General features: G+C 44.8%; 2 protein-coding genes and 1 pseudogene across 2 annotated transcripts in view; all 3 read left to right on the top strand.

Annotated features, from left to right (window-relative positions):
- Positions 1–6: 6 nt before the first annotated feature.
- On the top strand, positions 7–13,306 carry THEM4 (thioesterase superfamily member 4). The gene is made up of 6 exons (XM_006755716.2): positions 7–106; positions 5,839–6,025; positions 6,598–6,772; positions 7,350–7,460; positions 9,997–10,121; positions 12,758–13,306. The coding sequence occupies exons 1-6, from the start codon at positions 17–19 to the stop codon at positions 12,832–12,834; spliced, it is 765 nt and encodes a 254-aa protein (XP_006755779.1). The 5' UTR covers positions 7–16; the 3' UTR covers positions 12,835–13,306.
- A 5,159-nt stretch (positions 13,307–18,465) lies between these two features.
- Positions 18,466–19,519, top strand: LOC102769464 (annotated as a pseudogene).
- A 1,947-nt stretch (positions 19,520–21,466) lies between these two features.
- THEM5 (thioesterase superfamily member 5) overlaps positions 21,467–22,511 on the top strand; it is a 7,407-nt gene continuing 6,362 nt past the window's right edge. Inside the window, exon 1 of the mRNA XM_006755715.2 lies at positions 21,467–21,744. Within this exon, the coding sequence (XP_006755778.1) occupies positions 21,619–21,744 (126 nt within the window). The 5' untranslated portion in view covers positions 21,467–21,618. The remainder of the gene's footprint in view (positions 21,745–22,511) is intronic.

Raw genomic sequence — 22,511 nt, 5'->3', positions numbered from 1 at the left:
GCGCGCCCTCGGAACCATGCTGGGGCGCTGCGCCGCGCGCGCGCTCGGGGCCCTGCGCGGCCTGCGGGAAGGCGCGCCGCCGGCGAGGAGCCCAGGACCCTCGCGGGTGAGTTCCCGGGGCGGAGAAGTGGGCGCTGTGGCGAGACGGTCCGTCAAGAAGGCGCCTTGATCGGTGCATGTGTTATCTCGGCCAACTGATGGCAGAATCCAGGCCCAGAGGCATCCGCGTTCGGGGCCGCAGGACCTTTCAGCCCCGAGGTTGAAACCAGGAGAGACCGCGTAGGAAGGTGACGCCGTTTTGAAAGCGTGCAGGACATTTGACTCTGGTGTGTAAGTGAAGGACTTCCCCCGCCACTGATATTAATAAGGGAAGGTTACGTTATTCAAACAAGGTCACTCCGCAAACACGTGGCAGGGTTGCGTCGGAGGCTGGCTCTTACCGTTACACCCAGCTACACTCTCTCCCCCCCGGGTTCAACCCTAATTTCCTCTGCTTGGCAGATAACCAGACCCTCTCTGAGCCAGTCTCCTCATAGGAGTTAAAGGAGATAATGCAAGCAGAGTGTTTCACACGGGGCTTGGCGTTAATAATAAATAAATTATTGCCTTCTATCACTGTTCTTATACCACCAAGTTTTATTTCATTGGTGTAGTCAGTATTCACTTAATTTGGAAGAAATGTGAAATTTCAAAATTAAAAAAATACATGTACTGCCCGGCCTGTGTGGCTCAATGGTTGAATGTTGACCTATGAACCAGGAGGTCACAGCACATGCCTGGGTTGCTGGCTCGATCCCCAGTGTGGGGCGTGCAGGAGGCAGCCGATCAATGATTTTCTCTCATGATGTTTCTATCTCCTTCCTCTCTGAAATCAATAAAAAGTGTGTGTGTGTGTGTGTGTGTGTGTGTATTGCTTAAATATATATATTGCTTAAAATGTACTATGTGCTATATCGAGGAGGGAACAGCTCTGTATTGAGCAAGAACTGGAAGCTACTGTAGCTTTCTTTTAGAGATACAGATTGTTAATCTTGTATCATCTTGCACTTTAGAAAAGAAAATGTCCTGGGCTGATTTCACAACAAAGATAAATCCGTTTCCTTAATTCAGTGGTTCTCAACCTTCCTAATGCCTCGACCCTTTAATACAGTTCCTCATGTTGTGGTGACCCCCAATTCCATTGTTACAAATTGAACATAATTAAAGCATAGTGATTCATCACAAAAACAATATGTAATTATATAAGTGTTTTCCGATGGTCTTAGGAGACCCCTGTGAAAGGGTTATGACCCACAAGTTGAGAACCGCTGCCTTAATCATATATTGGTGCCTTGTAATCTGTGTTGAAAAAATTTAACAGTATTTACAGGCCTTTTTTTTTTAATCCTCACCTGAGGATATTTTTTCCATTGCTTTTTAGAATGGCAGAGAAAGGAAAGACAGAGAAAAATATCAATGTGAGGGAAACACATCGATTGGTTGCCTCCTGCACTCGCCCTGACCAGGGCCCCGGCTGGAGAGAAGCCTGCAACCAAGATACATGCCCTTGGCCAGAATCGAACCTGGGACCCTTCGGGTCTGCAAGCCGATGCTCTATCCACTGAGCCAAACCGGGTAGGGCTACAGGCTTTATAAGTCATGCTTCTTTCTGGCCAGTAACTTAATCTTAAAAGAAGACACATTTTTTAAAGTAATAATTTTACTCAGCAAGTCGCACTTGAAAATATATAACCAAAGGTCAAACAAAACTTTTCCTCTATTCCAGACAACAAAAGTTAATGATGATCCCTAACATTCATCCCTCATATGTAGTCTATGCTCTGAATTTACAAGTGCCTTTACTTCAAGTACTGTATGTCTTAGTTCTCTCTTCCTTGAACTGAAACTTTTATTATTTTTACTTCTCACAACATCTGGGATCCTAAACTCAGCATGCCCCAAACTAAAATTAATAGTTTCATTCCCACTCTTTGCCTCCTGACACACAGGAACACTAACAAAACCTCCTAGTTCAGCTTCTAACCATTATCTTACCTGGACCTTTTCAACAGTCTTAACTAGTCCCCCTACCGTTACTTCTCACCTTGCAATTCATCTGTTACACCAGAGGGAGTTTTCTAAAACCTAAATTTGTTACAGAGCCCAAGTTCATGTGCCCGCTTCAAAAGGCCAAAACTAAAAATGTCGGAGTAAGGAAAGGTTTATTGATCAAGAAAGCACCAACTGAGAAGATAAGAGACTTAATGGTGCCTTACATCCATCTTGCTCATTGAATTAGGTCAAGGGTTTTGTCAACCAATGGTTGTTTGGCATGGCACCAATTCAAAGCCAACAGGAATTCCTGAACTGGGAAAAGATTGATCGATCGATCGATCGTGTGAAACAGCTCAATTGTGATAGAGCACAGCTATGAGGCAGCCCTGGGGCCAGGCCCCCCTCTGGCTGGATAGCTCGACTCTGCTCCTGTCTGGTCTGCTCCACTCTGTTCCAGGGAGACATCTTTGCTGTTTCAGCTCAACCAGGAACAGCAGTCTTGGGTGGAAAGGGAAAGTGGGCTCCCAGAGCCAGAGGGGATCTAACATGTATAGACAGAAATCCCTGCAGGATGGTTCTCATACAAATGAGGACTCCAAATCCTTAAAGTTTGATTGATACAAAAGGCACTGTCCTGACTGGTCAGAATGGAGCCACTTTGATTAGTCAGTGAAGATGTTGATGGGAATATAGCTATATGGCTCCTACTGGATGGGGAAAGCCTCAGTCCTATGGGTTGAAATAGGATTCCAGGAACTCCTTTATAAGGGTTGGTTCAGATGGCAGAAGACAGTGCAGGCAGTTCAGTGCAAGCACACTCTCACCTCCACCTGCACCACTCCACACTTTAGGAGGAAAGAGGGGGAGCTAATGGCCTGCTACTCAGAAAAGCCAAGGACTCAGAAGTCTTCTGGACTTGATTGGGCTCTGACATAAGGGAACGCATGACTGTGCACCTGCCTAGATAGAAGCAGTGATCTCAAGACCATCTTGCATATGAATGAACAGGAACCAATCAATTACTTCTTAAGACCACTTTGAAATCTTACTAAAAGCAGTTCATTTTCCTGTGTCATTTCCACCTTCCTCTCCCATACTATGTGGCTAGGAAGCCCAACCTTTGACCTCTGTTATTCAAAGTACATATATGTGATTGATTCTACCTGCTTCATTTTTGCAAGTCCAATAAAGCTGACTCAAACTACGTTTTTAAATCATAGCAGACTTTTTTCTCTCTTTCTGGCACCAATCCAATCAGGTAATCTATTTCCCCCCCAATACTCCTAGGATACTTGGCCTGCATTACCACACCTTTGGTAAAATTTCTAAAATCAAAGCTGCTAATAGAATATTTCTTTATACCATTGAGACTCTTGGAAGAGATGTGTCATATAATTTTTTTTCTTAGCCTTCAGAGAAGTAAAGCAGTGGGAGTCTTATTCAAACTGCTTATAGATAAAACGAGTAATTCTTTCCTTATAACCTCAAGCATACATCTTTACACCATTGGCCATACACTGGCCCCAGGTCCCATAGCCAAACCTTTGCCCTCAGTCTTGCTTGTCTTCTAGAAAAGAGATCCCTCTCTTCTGTCCCAGATCACCTCCAGTGGAAACCATGAGCTCACATGCTTGTCTTCCTTAGTGAGTGTGGTACCACCTCTCTGATGGGAATCTTGCTGTTCAGGGATCTGCTGGGGTGCCATTCCCATTTCCCATCATGAGTTCCCCTCTGGCTGGGAGTGCTTCAGAGGTGTACTCATTGGGTGGAAACCGGGCGGGAGTTGCTGGGGAGAAGCTTATATGTGGTTACTAGATGCCGAAACCCTAGGGAGCAAAGAAGCTGTACTTAGAAAACAGTGCCACCCAAGTCCACGGTGGACTCCCAGCCTAGAGCAAGGCTACTTGGACAGGACAGGCAATTTTCTACCATTAACCCATTTGTTATATTTCTTAATTTATATAAGCCCTTCAGTTCTCTAAGTCAAATAAGCAGAGCTCTTTTTATCCAGTTCTGAAGAATGCACTCCAGGGGACTGCGTTTGGGTATCGAGTTTGAGTTTTTCCCATAGCCGACACACACATTTACATGTAAGACAAAAGGCAAATGAAAGTACACCCACAAAGAAGAAAATTCAACTCCTGCAGACAACCAGACCAGAGAGTCTCAGCAGAGGATGTGTCAGATTGCCCAGCAGACATTCCTCAACCCCAGAGTTAGACAACCCAACCAGAGACTGTCACCTAAGGGCGTCTTGGATTGCTAGCAGGCGTTTCTCAACCCGCCAACCAGCGGACCACTGGTGGTCTGTGAGGTCCGAAAGGTTGGCGACCGCTCCTCTAGACTCTAGAGCAGCTGTGGGCAAACTACAGCCCACGGGCTGGATCCAACCCGTTTGAAATGAATAAAACTAAAAAAAAAAAAAGACTGTACCCTTTTATGTAATGATGTTTACTTTGAATTTATATTAGTTCACACAAACACTCCATCCATGCTTTTGTTCCTGCCCTCCAGTCCAGTTTAAGAACCCATTGTGGCCCTCGAGTCAAAAAGTTTGCCAACGCCTGGGTTAGAGGTAAACAGCCAGACCAAGGATTATCACCTGAGGATGGTTTAGATTGTCCCATGGGTGTTTATCAACCTTCGAGAATTAAACAAACGCTATGCCCTGAATCTAACGTCCTGGAGGCTGTTCCTGCTTAACCAAACACAAGTTCAGTGCACACCAGGACTGAAATGACCTTTCCTACAACCCTATGCCCAAAATAGAAATACTAATTAAAGCAACCACAGGGGCTGACCTACCCACCTCCCTGTCGAAGCACTGAATGAAACAAGTTCAGTAGGCCATTTCACTTCACTGTCAAGGCAGGCGAGGCAGCCATTCCAGTGGTCAGCACCCAGTTGGAGTACCCTATAGAATAGATCCTCCATCCAGTTGAGACACAGGTGAATAAACCTTAGACAAGCTGCCACTGCCAACTGCTTCACCAGTGTCTATACCAGGCCAAGAGGGAGTTCTTTTAAGAGAGTCCCATCTGGTCTGGCTGGTATGGCTCAGTGGTTGCGTGTCCACCTGTGAACCAGGAGGTCATGGTTCAATTCCTGGTCTCCTGACTGGGCTTCTTAGGGCTTGATCCCCAGGAGGGGCGTGCAGCAGGAGGCAGCTGATCAATGATTCTCTCTCATCATTGATGTTTCTATCTCTCTCCCTCTCCCTTCTCTGAAATCAATAAAAATATATTTGCAAAAGTATCAGTAATGACTGTAAGTGACAAAAAGAACTGCAAAAGGCATGGTTATAGATCTGATTATATGCAATTGATTAAAAAAAATTGCTCTTCTCTGTAACATAATATTTTAAGATACCAAATAGAACCCCTCCTAGAACCCCCAATCTGAGATGAATACCTCTTCCCTGTGCTCTGGCTTCCTGTGCATACCCCACTGGTAGCACTTTTTACATGGAAAAAACTGTCTATCCTTCATTTATCTTTATTTCCAGTACCTGGCTCACCTGTGCTTGATGAAAGTTTGAAAAAAAGGGGGCGGAGGAAGATGCACAGACCTGGGCTTGATGCTGCCTCTTCCAGTAGCTAGTTGGGTGACATTGAGCAAATCATTTACTTTATCACAATCCCCATTTTTCCCAGGGAGGTTGGACCAGATAATCCTTGAAATTTGCTTCCATTCTGAAATGAATGCTTCTGTGAAGAGGAAAAGCAGCAAAATAGTCTTAAAAATAGGCGAATGTATTATGACATAGAATGCACCTCCCATTACTCTTCCTTCTCTTCTCTTTAGAGGTTGCTTTCTTCTGAGAAGGTCTCTGAGAAGGACCATTCTCTCCCCAAACCCTGCTGGAGCAAGGACATGAGGCTCCTCTTTGACCAGTTCATGAAGAAATGTGAAGATGGCTCCTGGATACATTTGCCTTCCTATGAGGAAATAGCAACTCAAAGGAGTCAAGACTTCCCGACCTTTATTCATGGTAGGAACAGCAATTCACCCATAAAGAATATTTAAATATTGTCCTGGCTGGTGTTGCTCAGTTGCTTAAGCATCCTCCCATGTACCAAAAGGTCATCGGTTTGATTCCTTTCTGGTCAAGGGCACATGCCTGGGTTGCGGGCTTGATCCCCAGTAGGGAGTATGCAGGAGGCATCCAATCAATGATTCTCATTATTGATGTTTCAATCTCCCTCTCCCTCTCCCTCCCTCTCTAAAATCAATAAAAACGTATTTTCAAAAAGAATATTTAAATATCAAATATAAAACTAAGAAGAGATTGAAGCACGAGTTACCACTTGAAAAGGGGAGGAGTGTAATGCAGGGGTTTCTATAGTCTCCAGTTTTATAGACCAGAAACCTCAATGAATTTTGCAGTCTGTGGGGAGGCATAAAGCCTTTTGCCAAGAATAAGACTGCCTCCCACTGGCATCCTCCTCACCATTAGCAGGAGTGAACAAAAGACCCTAGAGAGCCTCCCCCGCCTACCCCCCAGCCTCAGCACTTCTCTGTGATGGCATCTTTCTCATACGTGTTTCTCATGTGCCCATCCAGCTTATTTTCCTACAGCCTCCGAGCTGATTAACCAAGAAAAGCTGTCACAGGGCCGGCTCTTCACCAGAAGCTTTGAGGATGGCCTGGGCTTTGAGTACGTGATGTTCTATAATGACGCTGAGAAAAGGATTGTTTGTGTGTTTCAAGGAGGCCCCCACCTACAGGGAATGCCTGGGTAAGAGTGTCAGCCTGGAAATGGGGGTCTAAAGGGGTGTTGTTTACACACACTGCCCCTGTGTGTTCAGGGACTAGAATGAAGGCATTAAAACGTTGATGTAGAGACATTTGTTGACATGGAAAGATGTTTATAATAAGTCACAAAAGCATAGGAGACGTAAGGCAACGGTATGATTTGGGAGAGTATCATTGGCATGTTAACAGTGGCTTTGTCACTAGAGGGCCTCATAATTTTTTATTTACTTTTCATTTTCTTTTGTTTACCTACATTTCCTAAATTTTTACACAATGATGTGTATAGTTAGTTAAATGCAAACAGCAATTTTCTAAATGATATTTTAACGTGTTGCTTGCTTGTGATCTGATTACCTGGTTTATTATAAGTACTACACCATTATGGTATGAACACAGGAAAGTTGGGGACATGGATATTTGACGTTCAGTACAGTGAGCATGGACAAAGTGGACCTTTCTTAAGCAAATTATGTGGAGATGCTTGGGACTCTCCCCGGCTAAGGGACTCTCTCTTTTCAGACTTTTTTGAAACACTTCTCTTTTCCTCTTATTATAACTAGATTTTTTCACGGAGGTGCCATTGCAACCATGATTGATGCTACTGTTGGTATGAATGCGATTGTATCTGGGGGGATTGTCATGACTGCCAATCTCAACATCAATTTTAAAAGGTAAATTCACGGGTATTCTCTGCTACTTAGGTGTCATAGGTCAGGTTACCAGCAACAGAGCCCGAGACAAAGATGTATGTGCAAATAATTATTAAGGTGGTGCTCCCAGAAGAAAGCTAGCAAGGCAGTGGGAGACACAGGACAGGGAAGGGGAAGAAGCCAGTCAAGGTTGAGCTCACGGTCCCAAAAAGGGGAGCAGCAGCCTGATCACACATGGAACTGTGGAGTGAAACATGTGCCTCAGAATTGCCCCTACCTCAGGCAAGGGAACTAGAGACTTCACATCTCACACGTCAATTATAGGCTAAGTCATAGAGAAATCCTACCCTGGGGACCATAAATTCCCAGGCATGTCTCATCGTGAGCAGTAAATTAATCCATGTAAACTCCTAGGAGAGTATCTGGCCACAAAACAAGTACTCAGTAAATGTTAGCGGCCTATTATTATTATTATTATTATTATTAATAACATTGTTGTTATCATTACTTTTACTTCTAGCAACAAGGCACATCTGTGCCAGGACAAGGAATAGCTACAAAGATCCCTGATTCCTATTCATGGAGAATAGTGCTAAAGATCAGAAAAATATTAGACTGTTCCACCTGTGCCATGTTGAGCGGGATGACCTCACTGCTATAGATCGCTTTGGGTACGGTGGACCTCTTCAAATTATGAAGTCTTTCAACCCATAAACATGGGATATCTTTCCATTTATTTGTATTTTTAATTTCTTTCAGCATTGTTTCGCAATTTTCAGTGTACAAGTTTTTGGCCTCCTTGGTTAAGTTGATTCCTAAGTATGTTAGTTTTGATGCTATTATAAATGAAATCGATTTTTTAAATTCCCTTTTCAGATTGTTCATTGTTAATGTATAGAAATCAGCTGATTTTTGTGTGTTGATTTTATATCCTGCAACTTTGCTGAATTCATTTATTAGTTCTAACAGTTTTTTGTGGAATCTTTGGGGTTTTCTACATACAGGATCATGTCATCTGTGAACTGAGATAATGTACTTCTTCCTTTTCAATTTGGATGCCTTTTTTCCTTGCCTAATTGCTCTGGCTGGGACTTACAGTACAATGCTGAATAGAAATAGCAAAAGTGGCCCTACCCGGTTTGGCTCAGTGGATAGAGCATCGGCCTGCGGACTCAAGGGTCCCAGGTTCGATTCCAGTCAAGGGCATGTACCTTGGTTGTGGGCACATCCCCAGTAGGGGGTGTGCAGGAGGCAGCTGATCGATGTTTCTCTCTATCCCTCTCCCTTTCTGTAAAAAATCAATAAAATAAAAATAAAAAAAAAAGAAATAGCAAAAGTGGGCATACTTATCTTTTTCCTCATCTTAGAGGAAAAGCATTCAGTGTTTCACCATTGAGTGTGGTGATGTTAGCTGTGGGCTTTCTCATATATGGCCTTTAGTATGTTAATTTAATTCCTCGTGCTTAGCACATTAAGATAAACTTAATAAGATAAATAGACAAAGCAGCTAATGATTAGTGGTGGCTAGCAGCTGCAAGATCAATATCTCAGCATTTCTATAACCCATCCATGGCATATTGGTTGGGAAGCTCTGGATTAGGCTTTTTCATGCAACCTGGCAGACAGGAGATTTCAAAGGACATTTCCCTTTCCTAACAATTAGATCCGTGTCAAATTCACAAGGAAACAAACCCCCATAAGTGAGAATCAGCAAGAAACAATGAGTAACATATTTAGATCCTCAGGGACTTAAGGTATGATCATCAGATACACAGTATAACAGAACTGGGTATGAGGTGTTTAAAGAAATAAAAGATGAAATCACAAAAAGAGAACGCAACAAGAAATTATAAAATTATTAAGCAGATTTGCCACAGAAATTAAAATTTTTAGAAATGAAAATGTAATTGTTTAAAGATCAAATGATATTGATCTTGCAGCTGCTAGCCACCACTAATCATTAGCTGCTTTGTCTATTTATCTTGATAGGTTAAAGGGCTATTTAAACACATCTGAAAGTGAACAGAAATATAGAGCTGAAGAAATTACCCTGAATCCAGCACAAAGAAAAAAAAAGATGGAAAATTTTAAATAGAGGTTAAGCTATAGAGGATGGATGAAAATTTATAATGTGGTCTATTCATAGTCCTTGAAGAAGAGTGGAGAGAATGGATGAACATAGTCTCAAACTAAAGAAAATCATGAGCCCACAGACACAGAAAGCACAACATATATCAAGCAAAATGAATAAAAATAAATTCATATCTAGATATGTTACAGAGAAATTAAAGAAGATGAAGGCAAAGAAATCTTTAAAAACGAGATACACGGGTATCCATAACAGAGCAGTCTTGCTTCTTAGAAGCAAGAGGGCACTATTGCACTGGCAGTAAGCTCATCACTAGCAATAGCGGAAGCCAGAAGACCAGCCTCTTTAAGGAATGTTTATCTAGGATGGTCACACCACTGACATCAGGTGTCATACACTTGATCATCTCTGAATGTTACAAAAATCTGATAAAAACGGATTTTTCCCCTTTTTTTCTTTTTTCTACAGACCTATCCCCCTTTGTTCTGTTGTTTTGATAAATAGCCAACTTGATAAAATTGAAGGAAGGAAACTGCTTGTGTCCTGTAATGTTCAAAGCGTTGATGAGAAGATCCTATACACGGAGGCAACAAGTAAGGAGCTGCCACTCCCTTTTTTTGGTTTAGTTTTGTTTGGTTTGGGTACTTTTCTCTTGGGGGGTTTGTTTGAGTGAGGGTTTTGTTTCTGGGTCTATTTTTGTTGTTGTTTTGTTGATTGTTGGTTTTGTTTTGTTTTTTTGCTTTGGTTTTATAAGCCATACATGCCCAGAAAATTTTAATTTCCTATCATACAAAGAATAAGTTAAAGGTATTCCATACACATGCCAGTAGGGAGCTATTTGCCAACATTTATCAAAATTACAGCATCGCCAAAACCGGTTTGGCTCAGTGGATAGAGCGTCAGCCTGCGGACTGAAAGGTCCCAGGTTCGATTCCGGTCAAGGGCATGTACCTGGGTTGCGGACACATCCCCAGTGGGAGATGTGCAGGAGGCAGCTGATCGTTGTTTCTCTCTCATCGATGTTTCTAACTCTCTATCTCTCTCCCTTCCTCTCTGTAAAAAATCAATAAAATATATTTTTTAAAAAATTACAGCATCATATATATATACCCTTTGACCCATTTCCAGGACTTAATCCCACAAGTGTACTATCTTGTGCAAAATTACAATGTATACGGTTGCTCTAGGGTCCCAGTAATTGTGTTGTTTATGCAGCGTTATTTGGAATAGCACAAGATTTGGCAAAACACAGATATCCATAGATAGGGACTGATTAAAAAGATAACAGGTCATCCATAAACTGTATTGTGTGTGCCATAAAAAGGTACTGTGGGCCCTGACTGGGTGGCTCAGTTGGATGGAGTGTCCTTTCAAGCACCAGAAGGTTTTCTTATTTCACATGAGAAAAGAAATCGCAACATATTACTAGTGTCTTGGAGATGCAGGTCTCTTCCTTCTGGGATCTCTATAGCAGTCTGTTAGAGATGCTCCCCAACCGCATCCTGGGCACAGCGCAACTCCCCGCTCCCACCTTCGCAGGTGGGGGACCCTTGAAGCCTCACTTTATTCACTTCAGATTTAGACAAATTAATTTAGATATCCGGTGCTTTTTGTTTGTTTATATTTTTTCTTGTAAGGAATCCCAGATGCAGAGGTTTGGAAATATATATTTCTACTTTAGGATACACAGTCATCATTGGTACATGAATGATCATCTCATTTATTCATTCACTAGTGTATCTGTTTTTTAATTGAATAATGAACACCCTGGAACCTATCATCAAACAAGAACCAGAATCTTAATAGTTTATCCCTGCCCAATTACTTTTCCTCATCTCATTCTCCTGCATTTCCTCCAGAAGTAACTCTGGTCTAGAATTTGGGGGGTTTTATTCCTTTGTACCTTATTATTTTTAAGAAATCAAGAATATAGGTGTACCTAAGGAATATATTGTTTAGTGTTTGCTTTTGAACTTGGTAGGAAAATTTTGTGCTGCATGTGCTTGTTTGGGATTTAATTTTTTGTCACTCAGCTTCATGGTCCTGAGCTTCACCCATGATGCTGGCTATGTAGTTTGCCCGTCTTTACTGCTGTATAGTATCCCACGCTGTCACAATGGATTTATCTCCTCTTCTGATGGTGGGTCTCTGACTATTATGAATGGGGCTGCTGCAAACATTCTTGGTCATGTCTGCTGGTGGTGTGCACGGGCCGGCTCTTGGCATGAACTGAGGAGTAGTATTTCTGGGTTGTAGAGTATAAGAGTGTTCAGTTCTACAGGGGAATGTCAGATTGTTTTCTAAAGTGGTGCCAGTTTACACACCCACCAGCAATATATGAGATTCTGTTGATCCCCATCTTCTCTAGCAGTTGGTAAAATCAGACTTCTAGATTTTTGCCAATCAAATGGTTATAAAACTGTATCTTAGTGTGATTTTGATTTGTATTTCTTTGATCACAAACGGAGTTGAGCATCTCTTCATATATTTATTGACCATATTTGTTTCCCATTCTGTGGTATTCCTATTTGTTCAGCCTCTTTTATTGTGTTTTTCTCTCTCATTTTTTCTGGTTTATATTTATTATGTTATATTAAACTAATCTTTTTATTGAATACATAAACTGCATATATTTCCTTTTAGTATGTAAGTTGTCTTACTTTCTTTAAGAAGTATTTTTTCTGAACAAGAGTTTTTCATGTTAATATAGTCACATTTATTAACTTTTTTCCTTGATGGTTAATGTTTTTTGTGTCTTGTTTAAGAAATTCATTTACCCTCTAAGCATCAGCTATTTGCAGGAATGATGGATGAAAGAAGCAGGAGGAAGACCATGAATAATTTGAATCCGTAATCAATTTAAAAACTCCATTCCAGGCTGTGGTTTATACTTACTATCTTACGAAATCTTTCAGTATCCTAAAGGTACCAGATGGCCCGGTTGTAATTGTACTTCCTTTCACTTCCCTGACTCTCTCTAATGAAAGTGGTAATGAACCATGAAATGACCAAGTGGTAGAGGATTTGGTTACCTAGGGAAGATAATACAGTATTGATATCATCAAAAGTTGATTCATAATTTTGCTGAAAAATGAGCGATAGACTGAAGGTACAAATATGAATCTAAATGCCTTTCTTTGAATACATATTTCTACTTAGAGAAGTCTCATGAGGTTGAAGTCAGTTGACTTATAATCATCGTCTGGTTTTTTGTTGTTTGTTCATTTAGGCTTATTTGTAAAGCTGAATCCTGAAAAAGAGTGTGACGTAAAAGAGCTTGTGTTGAATTCTGCTCCACCTGCTTAAGGCTCTCTGTCCTTCACAAGAGGCTGTGCTCCCCAGTCCTGCTCTGCTCGCCCACTGTGAGCCCCTATACGGTGAAGCCTGCTGACACTGCCTTTATGAACAGTCTTCTGAATGCAACTCCAGGAGCTCCGTTTCCACCTTCTACATTTCCTAACACAGAAGCACTTCCTGTGAGAGTATCAGCAATGTGAGAATTGCTGTGTCCTTAGAATAAGTGGCTGTCCTGTAATTTGAACGGACTCCTTAAGGTGATATCTGTAAACTTGAAAATTCCAGAAAACCAAATGAAGGAGCAAATGTGTGCATGCATATTTGCATGCGTGTCTAATGTGTGCATGCATGCATTCATGATTTGTAAATTCCAAAGCTAATTTTGTTGTATCTAAAATCTTTTTGAGCCTGGCCGGCGTGGTTGAGTGTCGACTTATGAACCAGGAGTCAGAGTTCGAATCCCGATCAGGGCACATGTCCGGGTTGCAGGTTTGATCCCCAGTGTGGGGCGTTCAGGAGGCAGCCGATCAATGATGCTCTCTCATCATTGATGTTTCTGTTTCCCTCTCCCTTCCTCTCTGAAATCAATAAAAATATATTTAAAAAATAAAAATAAAATCTTTTTTACTATAGTAGGAAACACAACTAGTTCCTATAGGAATAGATTCCTCAGTTCGGTTCTCTTGGATTCTAGGGATAACACCACTTGCCATCTTTAACATAGGCAGTGCAGTTGTGTCTTTCCAACAGCATAGTTTCTCATCACTGGAAGGGACCTGGTTTTTTTTTCCTGTGTGTCTTAATCTATTCAGCTGCTATAACAAAATACCACAGAATGGGGAACTTATAAACAACAGAAATTTAATGCTCATGGTTCTGGAGGCTGGAAAGTCCAAGATCAAAGCGTCAGCATGGCCACCTTCTGCTGGGGGCTTGCTTCCAGGTTCATAGCTGGCACCTTCTCACTGTGTCCTCACATGGAGGAAGGGTTGGGGCTAGGGATCTCTCTGGATCCTCTTTTATAAGGGCACTAATCCCATTCATGAGGGTTCCATCCTCATTAGTTAAGAATCTCCCAAAGGCCCCACCTATTAGCATCATCACATTGGACATTAGGGTTTCAACATGAGAATTTGGGGCGACACAAACATTCAGACCATAGCATTAGGGCTGCCATAACAAAGTACTACTAACTGGATGCTTCAAACAACAGAAACTCATGGTCTCACAATTGTGGAGACCAGAAGTCCAAAACCAAGGCGTCATCGAGGCCATGCTCTGAAGGCACCAGGAAAGGAGCTGTTCTGAGCCTCTCTCCCAACTGCTGGTAGCCTCAGGCCTCCCTTGGCTTGTAGACACAGAGTGCCTCATTTTATGGTGTTTCACGCTATTGCCCTTTACAGGTACGTTTTCACTCACTGAAGGTTTATGACAATCCTGTGTCTAGCAATTCTCATAGGCACCATTTTTCTAACAGCATTTACTCGGCATTAGTCTCTGTGTCACTTTTTTTTTTTAATCCTCACCTGAGGATATTTTTTCCCATTGATTGTTTTAGAGAGAATGGAGGGGAGGAAGGAGAGGAGAGGAGAGAGAAAGAAACATCACTGTGAAAGAGACACATCAATTAGTTGCCTCCTGCACACACCCCAACTGGGGCCAGGGATTGCACCCGCAACCCTTTGTTCCAAGGGCCGACACTCTAACCACTGAGCAAAACTTGCCAGGGCTCTGTGTCACTTTTTTATAATTCCCACACCATTTCAAAATTTTCCTTATTATATTTTATAGCAATCTTTGTGTTACTATTGTAATTGCTTTAGGGTGCTGTGAACTCTGGCTATAGAAGATGGTGAACCTAATAAATGTGTGTTCTGACTGCTCCACTGACTGGCCATTCCCCCATCTCTCTCCCTCGCTTCAGGCCTCCCTATTCCATGAGACAGCAATATCAAAATTATGCCAATTAATAACCCTACAATGGCCTTGAAGTGTTCAAATGAAAGGGAGAGTCATGTCTCTTTAAATCAAAAGCTAGAAATTATTGAGGTTAGTCAGAAACACATGTTGAAAGCCAAGATACACTGAAAGCCTGTACCAAACAGCCATGTTGTGAAATCAGAGGAAGTTCTTGAAGGAAATTAAAAGTGCTGCTCCAGTGAACACACGAATGATGAGAAAGCAAAATAGCCTTATTGCTGATGTGGAGAAAGTTGTAGTGGTCTGGGTAGAAGATCAGACCGAGAGGGTTGTGTGGGCCCACACTCAGTGTCTACTCCTTTGCAGACCCTAGTAACCAGGTGGTGAGGGCTGTTCCCTCCCACTGTGTTCCAGGTGCCCACCCACACCTGCCAAGGTGCCTGCAGGCCAAGCCTTCAGCCACAACATTCCCTTAAGTCAAAACGTAATAAAAAAAACACACACACACACACACAAAACCTAATCCAGAACAAGGCCCCCTGCAACAAGAGTCCCAAGAGTGTAAGAGCAACCAAGGAAGTGAGTTCCTTTGTTTAGGGCAGGGGTTCTCAACCTGTGGGTCGCCACCCTTTGGGGGTCGAACGACCCTTTCACAGGGGTCGCCTAAGACCATCGGAAAACACATATATAATTACATATTGTTTTTGTGATTAATCACTATGCTTTAATTATGTTCAATTTGTAACAATGAAATTGGGGGTCACCACAACATGAGGAACTGTATTAAAGGGTTGCGGCATTAGGAAGGTTGAGAACCACTGGTTTAGGGGATTAAATGGTCCAAATTTCACACCCTTGCAGTGGCCGTACCCATTCTGGCCAATGACCTATTCCCAGCTGTGACTGACAGACAAAGACCTTCCTGGGGTCACCCCAACATTACTGGGCATGCGTCTGTTCTCCCTGTCTGTCCCTTCTCCCAGTGATCTGCAGGGAATAGATGGGTGGCTCCCTGGGGAGTGGAAAGCTTTAGCTTCCTGGTGAAGCTGTCCAAATGACATGTCTATGATAACTGGCCTTCCCTTTGCTCCTTTCCTGTTATTAACTGTTATTAATAACTAGGTTAATTACAACGGTATCACATTGTTTCTGAGTATGTATATCCACACCAGGGTATGACTGTGGAGTGTGTCTGTGAGTATGTGATTGTGTGTGAATGCATATATGAGTGTGTGTGGCCATGCATAGTATATTTGTGAGTGCATGCATTGCACACGCCCGTGTGTGCACACGTGCACCTGTGCATGCATTATAAGAGCCAGGTAACTGGAGCTGCACCTGCCAGAGGTGGGGAGCCGGGAAGCAAGTCACTGGCGTCCTCAGTGTCCAGGATCCAGGCCAGCTCAGCCTAACAGAAGGCACCAGGAGGGAGCAAGACTTTCTCTGCACCAAGGAACTCTGCACCTGAGCAGCTACACCACTGTTCTTTGCTGACAGGACCATCAACGCACAGTGGTGATGCCATGTGCCCAGTGCCCAGCCGTGAACAGAAGACCTTACCTCCAAGGAGGCCACATCTCCCAGACTCCCCGGCCCAGCTAAAGGCCAGCAGTCAGAGCCTCAAGGAGGAAATGCCCCCCCACCCCCAGTGGGTTCTTCCTTTCTCCTCATGGACAGAGCCTAAGGCAGAGCCCCAGAGCCAGATACCCCTGAACAGCTCGGCTTCCAAGAAGGAATCCATGGCCAAGTAGTTTAATAGGAAACTTAATCTTGCCATGCTGCTCACAGAATGGAATGCTAAAATTGCCCTCATTCCCCAGAAGTATGAAGACAGAGTCCTACCAGCTCCTAGGGAGGAAGAACTGGTTTTTCATATGCTAACCGTTCCGGCCTGTGCTCTGGGAACTCTTGCGAAAGATAAGAAAGATTTGAAAGAAAGGGGATCCCTCCACCCCATCTCAGTGGAGGTCTGAGGATTGTCTAGGGAGCCAGGAAGTGAAGAAGGGTGACTCTAGGGCAGGTAGCAGGGAAATTTGCCCCCAAAAGGAGAGGGCTCCTTGCTTCGGAAGCACAGAGGGGGGCTGGAGGTAGAAGAGCCCTGCGTGGCTCCTCTGTGTGGAACAAGGTTCAGAAACTCCTCCAGGAGCCACCTGGGAGCTAAGCCTCACCTAGCAAGCATCTCCCTCCACCTGCTCCTAAGACCTGGTGATGGTGCTCCCGGGGCCTGATGAGGACTTGCCTTCACAGGCCCTCACCGCACCTACTCCTCCTGTGACTCAGCAGCAAGACTGATGCACCATCAGGGCCACAGGACCTAGGCCTGTACCCATCTGATTATCTTATGTGGACATATGCTCCACTCCCAGGATGCCCATGGCCCCGAGGAAAGGGAACAAGGGTCACCTTTCTAGGAGGGCTCGTGAGCTTGGTCCTTGACCTTGTTTAGAGTTAGTAACACCTGGTTTCAGCGTTCTCAGGGGATAAAGGGGCTCAGGATATCATGGGGGCAGGTGGTCATCATTTCATACGCTTTTAAAATGATTTGACCTAACTTTCTACTCCAAGCTGGTAAAGCAGGTGTGCCACTGGCACCATGTGGCCGTCTCATTGGTCTGGAAAAACCACCTCTCAAGTGATTGTTTGGGTTGAAGACAAGGGGATTTCAAGTCTGGCTTGGGCCTATGAGCCCCACCCTGAGTGTGTAAACACACACACACACACACACACACACACACACACACACCCCTCAGCATTTGTTACTTTCTGAGCTTAGAGGTCTTGCCTCTGCCTCTGAGTGTTTCACAAATAGGAACTCAGTTCCAGTTGAGCTGTGGTAGGGGCTCTCCCATTCCAGGGGGAGCTCAGGGTCCCCTTAGTCCTGGCACATTCTCTGCCCCTGTACTCTGCTGGGACCCCCTCCATTAGCCCAGTGATCGATCACACTGGCTTATCAGCCCTGCCCTCTCAGGTGGGTACCCGCCAGCCCAGCCACCGGGGCCCTCTGGGCAGAGCCCTTAGCAACCACATTCTTACCTCCATCCTGTGCTCCAGGCTTGGTGAAGACAGCCTCTTCCCTATGTGGGCTACCCTGAAGCTGTGCTTCCGCCCTTCCCCAAGCTTCCCCATTAACACTTTCCACCCACGACCAAGACCCAAAACCTTAAAAACTGGATGAAGCAAAAACCCTGAGGCGTTTAGATCAACTATGGGTTTATATAAATGTCAAATTTAGTACAATAAATTTAGATCATCAGTGAATACAAGTATGTTTTTTTAACATGAAACATATTTTAATATAGAAAAAAATCTAATGATAAAGTCATCTTGGTTGAAAAATATTTTTTAACTGTTGGTGATCATTGACTCTCCTTCCACTTCAGTGTTACACTTTGAATCAAGCACTATGTCGAAACAAAGTGCTTTCTTGTTAAATATTAAAAACCGAAGTGATAGGGGCATGTTCAGAATTGAGAAAACACTTTGAGTCAAGCAAAAGCAATGTAATGTACTCTATTTTATTATGTTTGTATATAAACACTTGTGAATTGTTCAGAGTGAAAACATTTGTCAAACTCTAACACTACAATCAATTTTTCTGATTTACACAAATAAAGCTAATTTAAAAAAAAAACAAAAAACCCTGAGGCAGCCCTGGCTTATGTGGCTCAGCTGGTTGGACGTTTATCCAGTACACCAAAAGGTTGCGGATTTGATTCCCGGTCAGGGCACATACCCAGGTTGCGGATTTGATCCCCGGTTGGGGTGCATAATATCTCAGCAAGAGAAGCCCCCAAACTCAACAGTTCCCTCTAGTCAGGCACCAAGAGAGGGAGATCCCCCTGGGATGTATGATTTTCGAAGAAAGTCTGGTTGTGCAAGGGTGATGACGCAGCTCCCACGTGGCTCTGAGACAAGGAAACAGAATCCCCTTTCCCAGCTGCAGCTACTGACTCTCGGAAGAACAGCCCTTGTATCACCCCTGGGCAACCTTTCTGGGATCAGCTCCCAGCCTCAGGGGTCCCTGTGGAGCCCCTCCCCTCCCCATTCTCTTTTCCTCAGACCCCTCTTCAGTCCATCTGCCCTTTCTATGATCCCCCTTTCTCTCCTGTCTCTTCCTTGAGTCCCATCTTCCAAATCAAGAGTCACACACAGCTGCCCCGCCGGAAGTGAAGGTGTGGGTTCGAACGCGGCTCTGAGCGGCCCCTGCCCGGATGGCAGCAGTAGTTCTAAGGGGAAACACATGGGCCCTGAGTGTATCTTCCCCAACCAAACCAAGGAACTGGGGCTGCACCAGGGCCCTGCAGAAGGCACTGTGGATTGGAGCAGTGAGGAGCCTGAGGAAGAGCAGGAAAAAAATGGGGCAGGCCCAGCTGGCGACTCCTCCCAGTCCCTGAACCACGATCCTGAACTGGCACCGGTGGGGGATGGAGAAGATGTAGTTGCTGATATTCAGGTTCGGATCCAGGCCCTGGGTTTCATTTGCCAGAACCACCATTAGAGAGTGAGGATGAAGATGAGGGAGAGCTATAGTGTTGAGCAAGCACAGCCCTATTCCCATGGAGCCAGAACAGGTAGAACTGGTAAAAAGGACATTGGCTGGAGTAAGCCTGCTTGCCTCAGGGGTTCCTGCCTGGGCTCGGAGATATCAGATGCCCAGTGGGAACACGTGGTAGTGAAGGCTCTCCAAGCCCGCAGGCATCCCTTACCTGGAAGGAACCAGCTTGAGAGCGGCCTTATCTCCCTGCATTCCACACTGGAGCCAGCACAGGACTAAGCTCTTCTCCCTTTCCACATCCAGGTAAATCCGACTTCTTCTCAGAGACCCACTGTATTCAGTTCTGTGCATATGGGGACATAGGCCCAAGCCCAACCCACCATTAGCAGTATCACTCTAGAGCAGTGATTCTCAACCTTGGCTGCACATTAGAATCACCTGGGAATCTTTTTAAAATCCTGATTTCTGGGCCTCATCCTCCGGAAATTCTGTTTCTTTGTTATCGAGTGGAGCCACAACATTAGTAATATATATATATATCTCACACATAGAGGCTGGCAGAGCCGATGAAGGAATACTCAGTACTGGGGGCGGGGCAGGAGGCAGGTATTTGCAGTGAACCAGAGGGCCCAGGGCATTAACTCCAACCAGCTGCTGCCACACAGGAATGAAGATGCACCCTTGCCAGACTTTTCCACTTATCAGGAGATCTTTGACCTTCTGCTCTGTATGAAACTCTCTGTTTTCCAATGTTGATGACTAATGCAGATATTTTTGGTTAGGCCCAGAATCCAAATCTATCAAAAAACTGGTTCCTCCCCTAGCCAGTTTGGCTCAGTGGATAGAGCATTGGCCCACAGACTGAAGGTTACTGGATTTGGTTCTGGTCAAGGGCCATGTACCTGGGTGGCAGGTTCTGATCCCTGGCCCCGGTCCAGGCCCAAGTAGGCAGTAACCATTGATGTCTATCTTTCACAATGACGTTTTTCTCTCTTTTCCTCTGTGTCTCTCTTCCTCCCTTCCATTATCTCTAAAAATCAATGGGAAAATATCCTTGGGCGAGGAACAAGGAAAACCTGGTTCCTCCAGTCCTTAACAAAGCTACATCAGAGGCTCATACGAGGCGAGGGAAACCTATCCTAGTCTTCTAGGGACAAGACCTTTAAATGTCCACCTTGTATCAGTTTAGCCTTTCAGATACCAAAATACCATCATCATTATTATCATTCCACCTTTGCACAGTTCTCATCTGTAGAATGTGCTTTATTCTAGTGAAGTAGAAACTGGCAGTTTTAACTCAAAAAAGAAGCACCACCAAAAACGTCCACAGCCTGGCAGATGCTGGCTGAGCACTCCTCCCCGCTCCTCCACTCCAAGCCGCCTCGTTTCCAAGCGTAGCAATGGCAAAGCTTCCACGGCCCTGCTCCCCCTCTCACCTCCAGCACGTCTGCTGCCACCATCCCTACCTTGGGGTTCCCAAAGCACAGAGTGGCCTTGCTAAGCTGCTTCCTCCCACATGGTTTTTTGTCCTCGCCTCCACCCCACCTATCCCTGCCAGGACCAGCAGGTGGAAGCTTTCCTTGTCTGGGATAAAAGGGGGTGGCTAAGGCCTGTGCATTGGTTTTCTGAGTCCCAGACTGATAACAGAGCTTCTGGCACACAGGCCATGTAAACACACCCTCATACACAGATGTGCCCCCAAAACCTTACACTCAAGAGACCCCATCCCAGCCTGGCTGGCCTAGCTCAGTGGTTGAACTTGGATCTATGAACCAGGAGGTCACAGTTCACTTCCCAGCCAGAGCACAGGCCTGGGTTTCAGGCTCCATCCCCACTATGGGGTGTGCAGGAGGCAGCCGATCAATGATTTTTCTCTTATCATTGATGTATCTACTGTTCTCTTCCTCTCCCTTCCTCTCTGAAATCAATTAAAAAAAATTTAAGAATTTAAAAAAGAGACACCCTCCCATATCTTTCTGGGAATTCTCTTGGGTCCTCTCCCCAAACTCCAGGGTAGCTCTCCAAGTCTCCACGTACCCTACATTATTTTTTATGCACTTTTTTGCTTCTTTAACAAATGTTTCTTTCTGAACTCAAGCCTGTCCTGCTAGGCATTCGTGCCCAGGCAGCATCTGCCCTCCCCAAGCACTGGGTGGGGCTTGGGGCCATCTAAGGCCCCAAACACAGGTGGGTGTTGCCTCAAACCAGCTTGGTCTTGTCCAATCACCTGCCCTGGAAGCTTGCTAATGAAAGCTTTGCGACAGAAAGGAGGGAGGCCTGGCTGAGAGCTGGCTGCACCCACAGCCCAGGGTGCAGATGAAAAGTGCCCTCATCTTGAGTTTCCAGCAGCCCTGCCGACCAGATCCCCGTGCTCAGCCATGATGAGGCGAGGCTTCCAAGCGGCAGCCACACTCAGCCGCCTCAGAGCCCTTCCTGGTGCGCCCCGCATCCTGCCCATACTCAACCCCTCCGCGGCAGAGTTCGGATCCTCCATTGACTCCCGGGTGAGTTCCCAGCTCAGCTAGATGGACAGCCTTTCTCCTGGGGGCCTTGGCAAACCTTTTCCCTGATTGTGGCTGGGGCAGGTGGGCAGGGTGTTGGGGAGCTATTTGATTGGGCAAAGGGAGAACGCTCTTGGAATACCAAGTAGCCTACATCCAAAACTTTCGTCCTGGTCTGAGTTTGGTGTGGCCACCAATGAAATCACTTTTCTCCCATGAGACTCAGACTGCTGCAGCAGAGGTGGGGCGTCCCCAGACGGAGGACCCTGTGAGTGGTCTTGGCAAGCCCCAGGCTTACTGCCCCCCGTTGTGATTGGTGCATGAGCACTATTGCCATGGGAGACCCCTCATCCCACAGTTTGTACCGCACCTCACTGGGCACCCAAAACATGTTTCAAAGGAGCCACCCTGCCAGGGCAGGCCCACAGCTGTGGGCAGAGCTGGAGTGGCCCGTGACAGTCTCTCAGAATAGGCTCTAGACTGACCATCAGCTCTCACACTCACAAGCTTGGCAGCTTAGCCACATTTCCTCCGTTTCCCCATTTCTACGGGGGGGGGGGGGCTAATACTAGCAATTCACAGTCTCAAAGAACAGCTCACGGGTTTGTACTCTTTTACTTTTTAATTTCAAACTTTCATTTAGTAGTGTACTACTCACACCCCAATTTCCAAACATATCATTTAATTGTCTTGGTCATGGACATTTCCAAATATGAGAGTTTATATTTCACACCCATCGCTGCCGGCGATCAGAAAACCCACGCTTTCCT

This window comes from Myotis davidii, unplaced genomic scaffold (assembly GCF_000327345.1).
Source record: "Myotis davidii unplaced genomic scaffold, ASM32734v1 scaffold653, whole genome shotgun sequence".
Classification (NCBI taxonomy): Eukaryota; Metazoa; Chordata; class Mammalia; order Chiroptera; family Vespertilionidae; genus Myotis; species Myotis davidii.
This window is presented reverse-complemented; position numbering and strand designations above follow the sequence as displayed.

Bases quoted from the DNA above. Each gene is read 5' to 3' on its own strand.
- THEM4 (XM_006755716.2), top strand. From the start codon at position 17: ATGCTGGGGCGCTGCGCCGCGCGCGCGCTCGGGGCCCTGCGCGGCCTG. The intron at 6,026-6,597 runs GTAGGAACAGCA...GTGCCCATCCAG, and splicing joins CTTCCCGACCTTTATTCATG to CTTATTTTCCTACAGCCTCC. The intron at 10,122-12,757 runs GTAAGGAGCTGC...TTGTTCATTTAG, and splicing joins CCTATACACGGAGGCAACAA to GCTTATTTGTAAAGCTGAAT.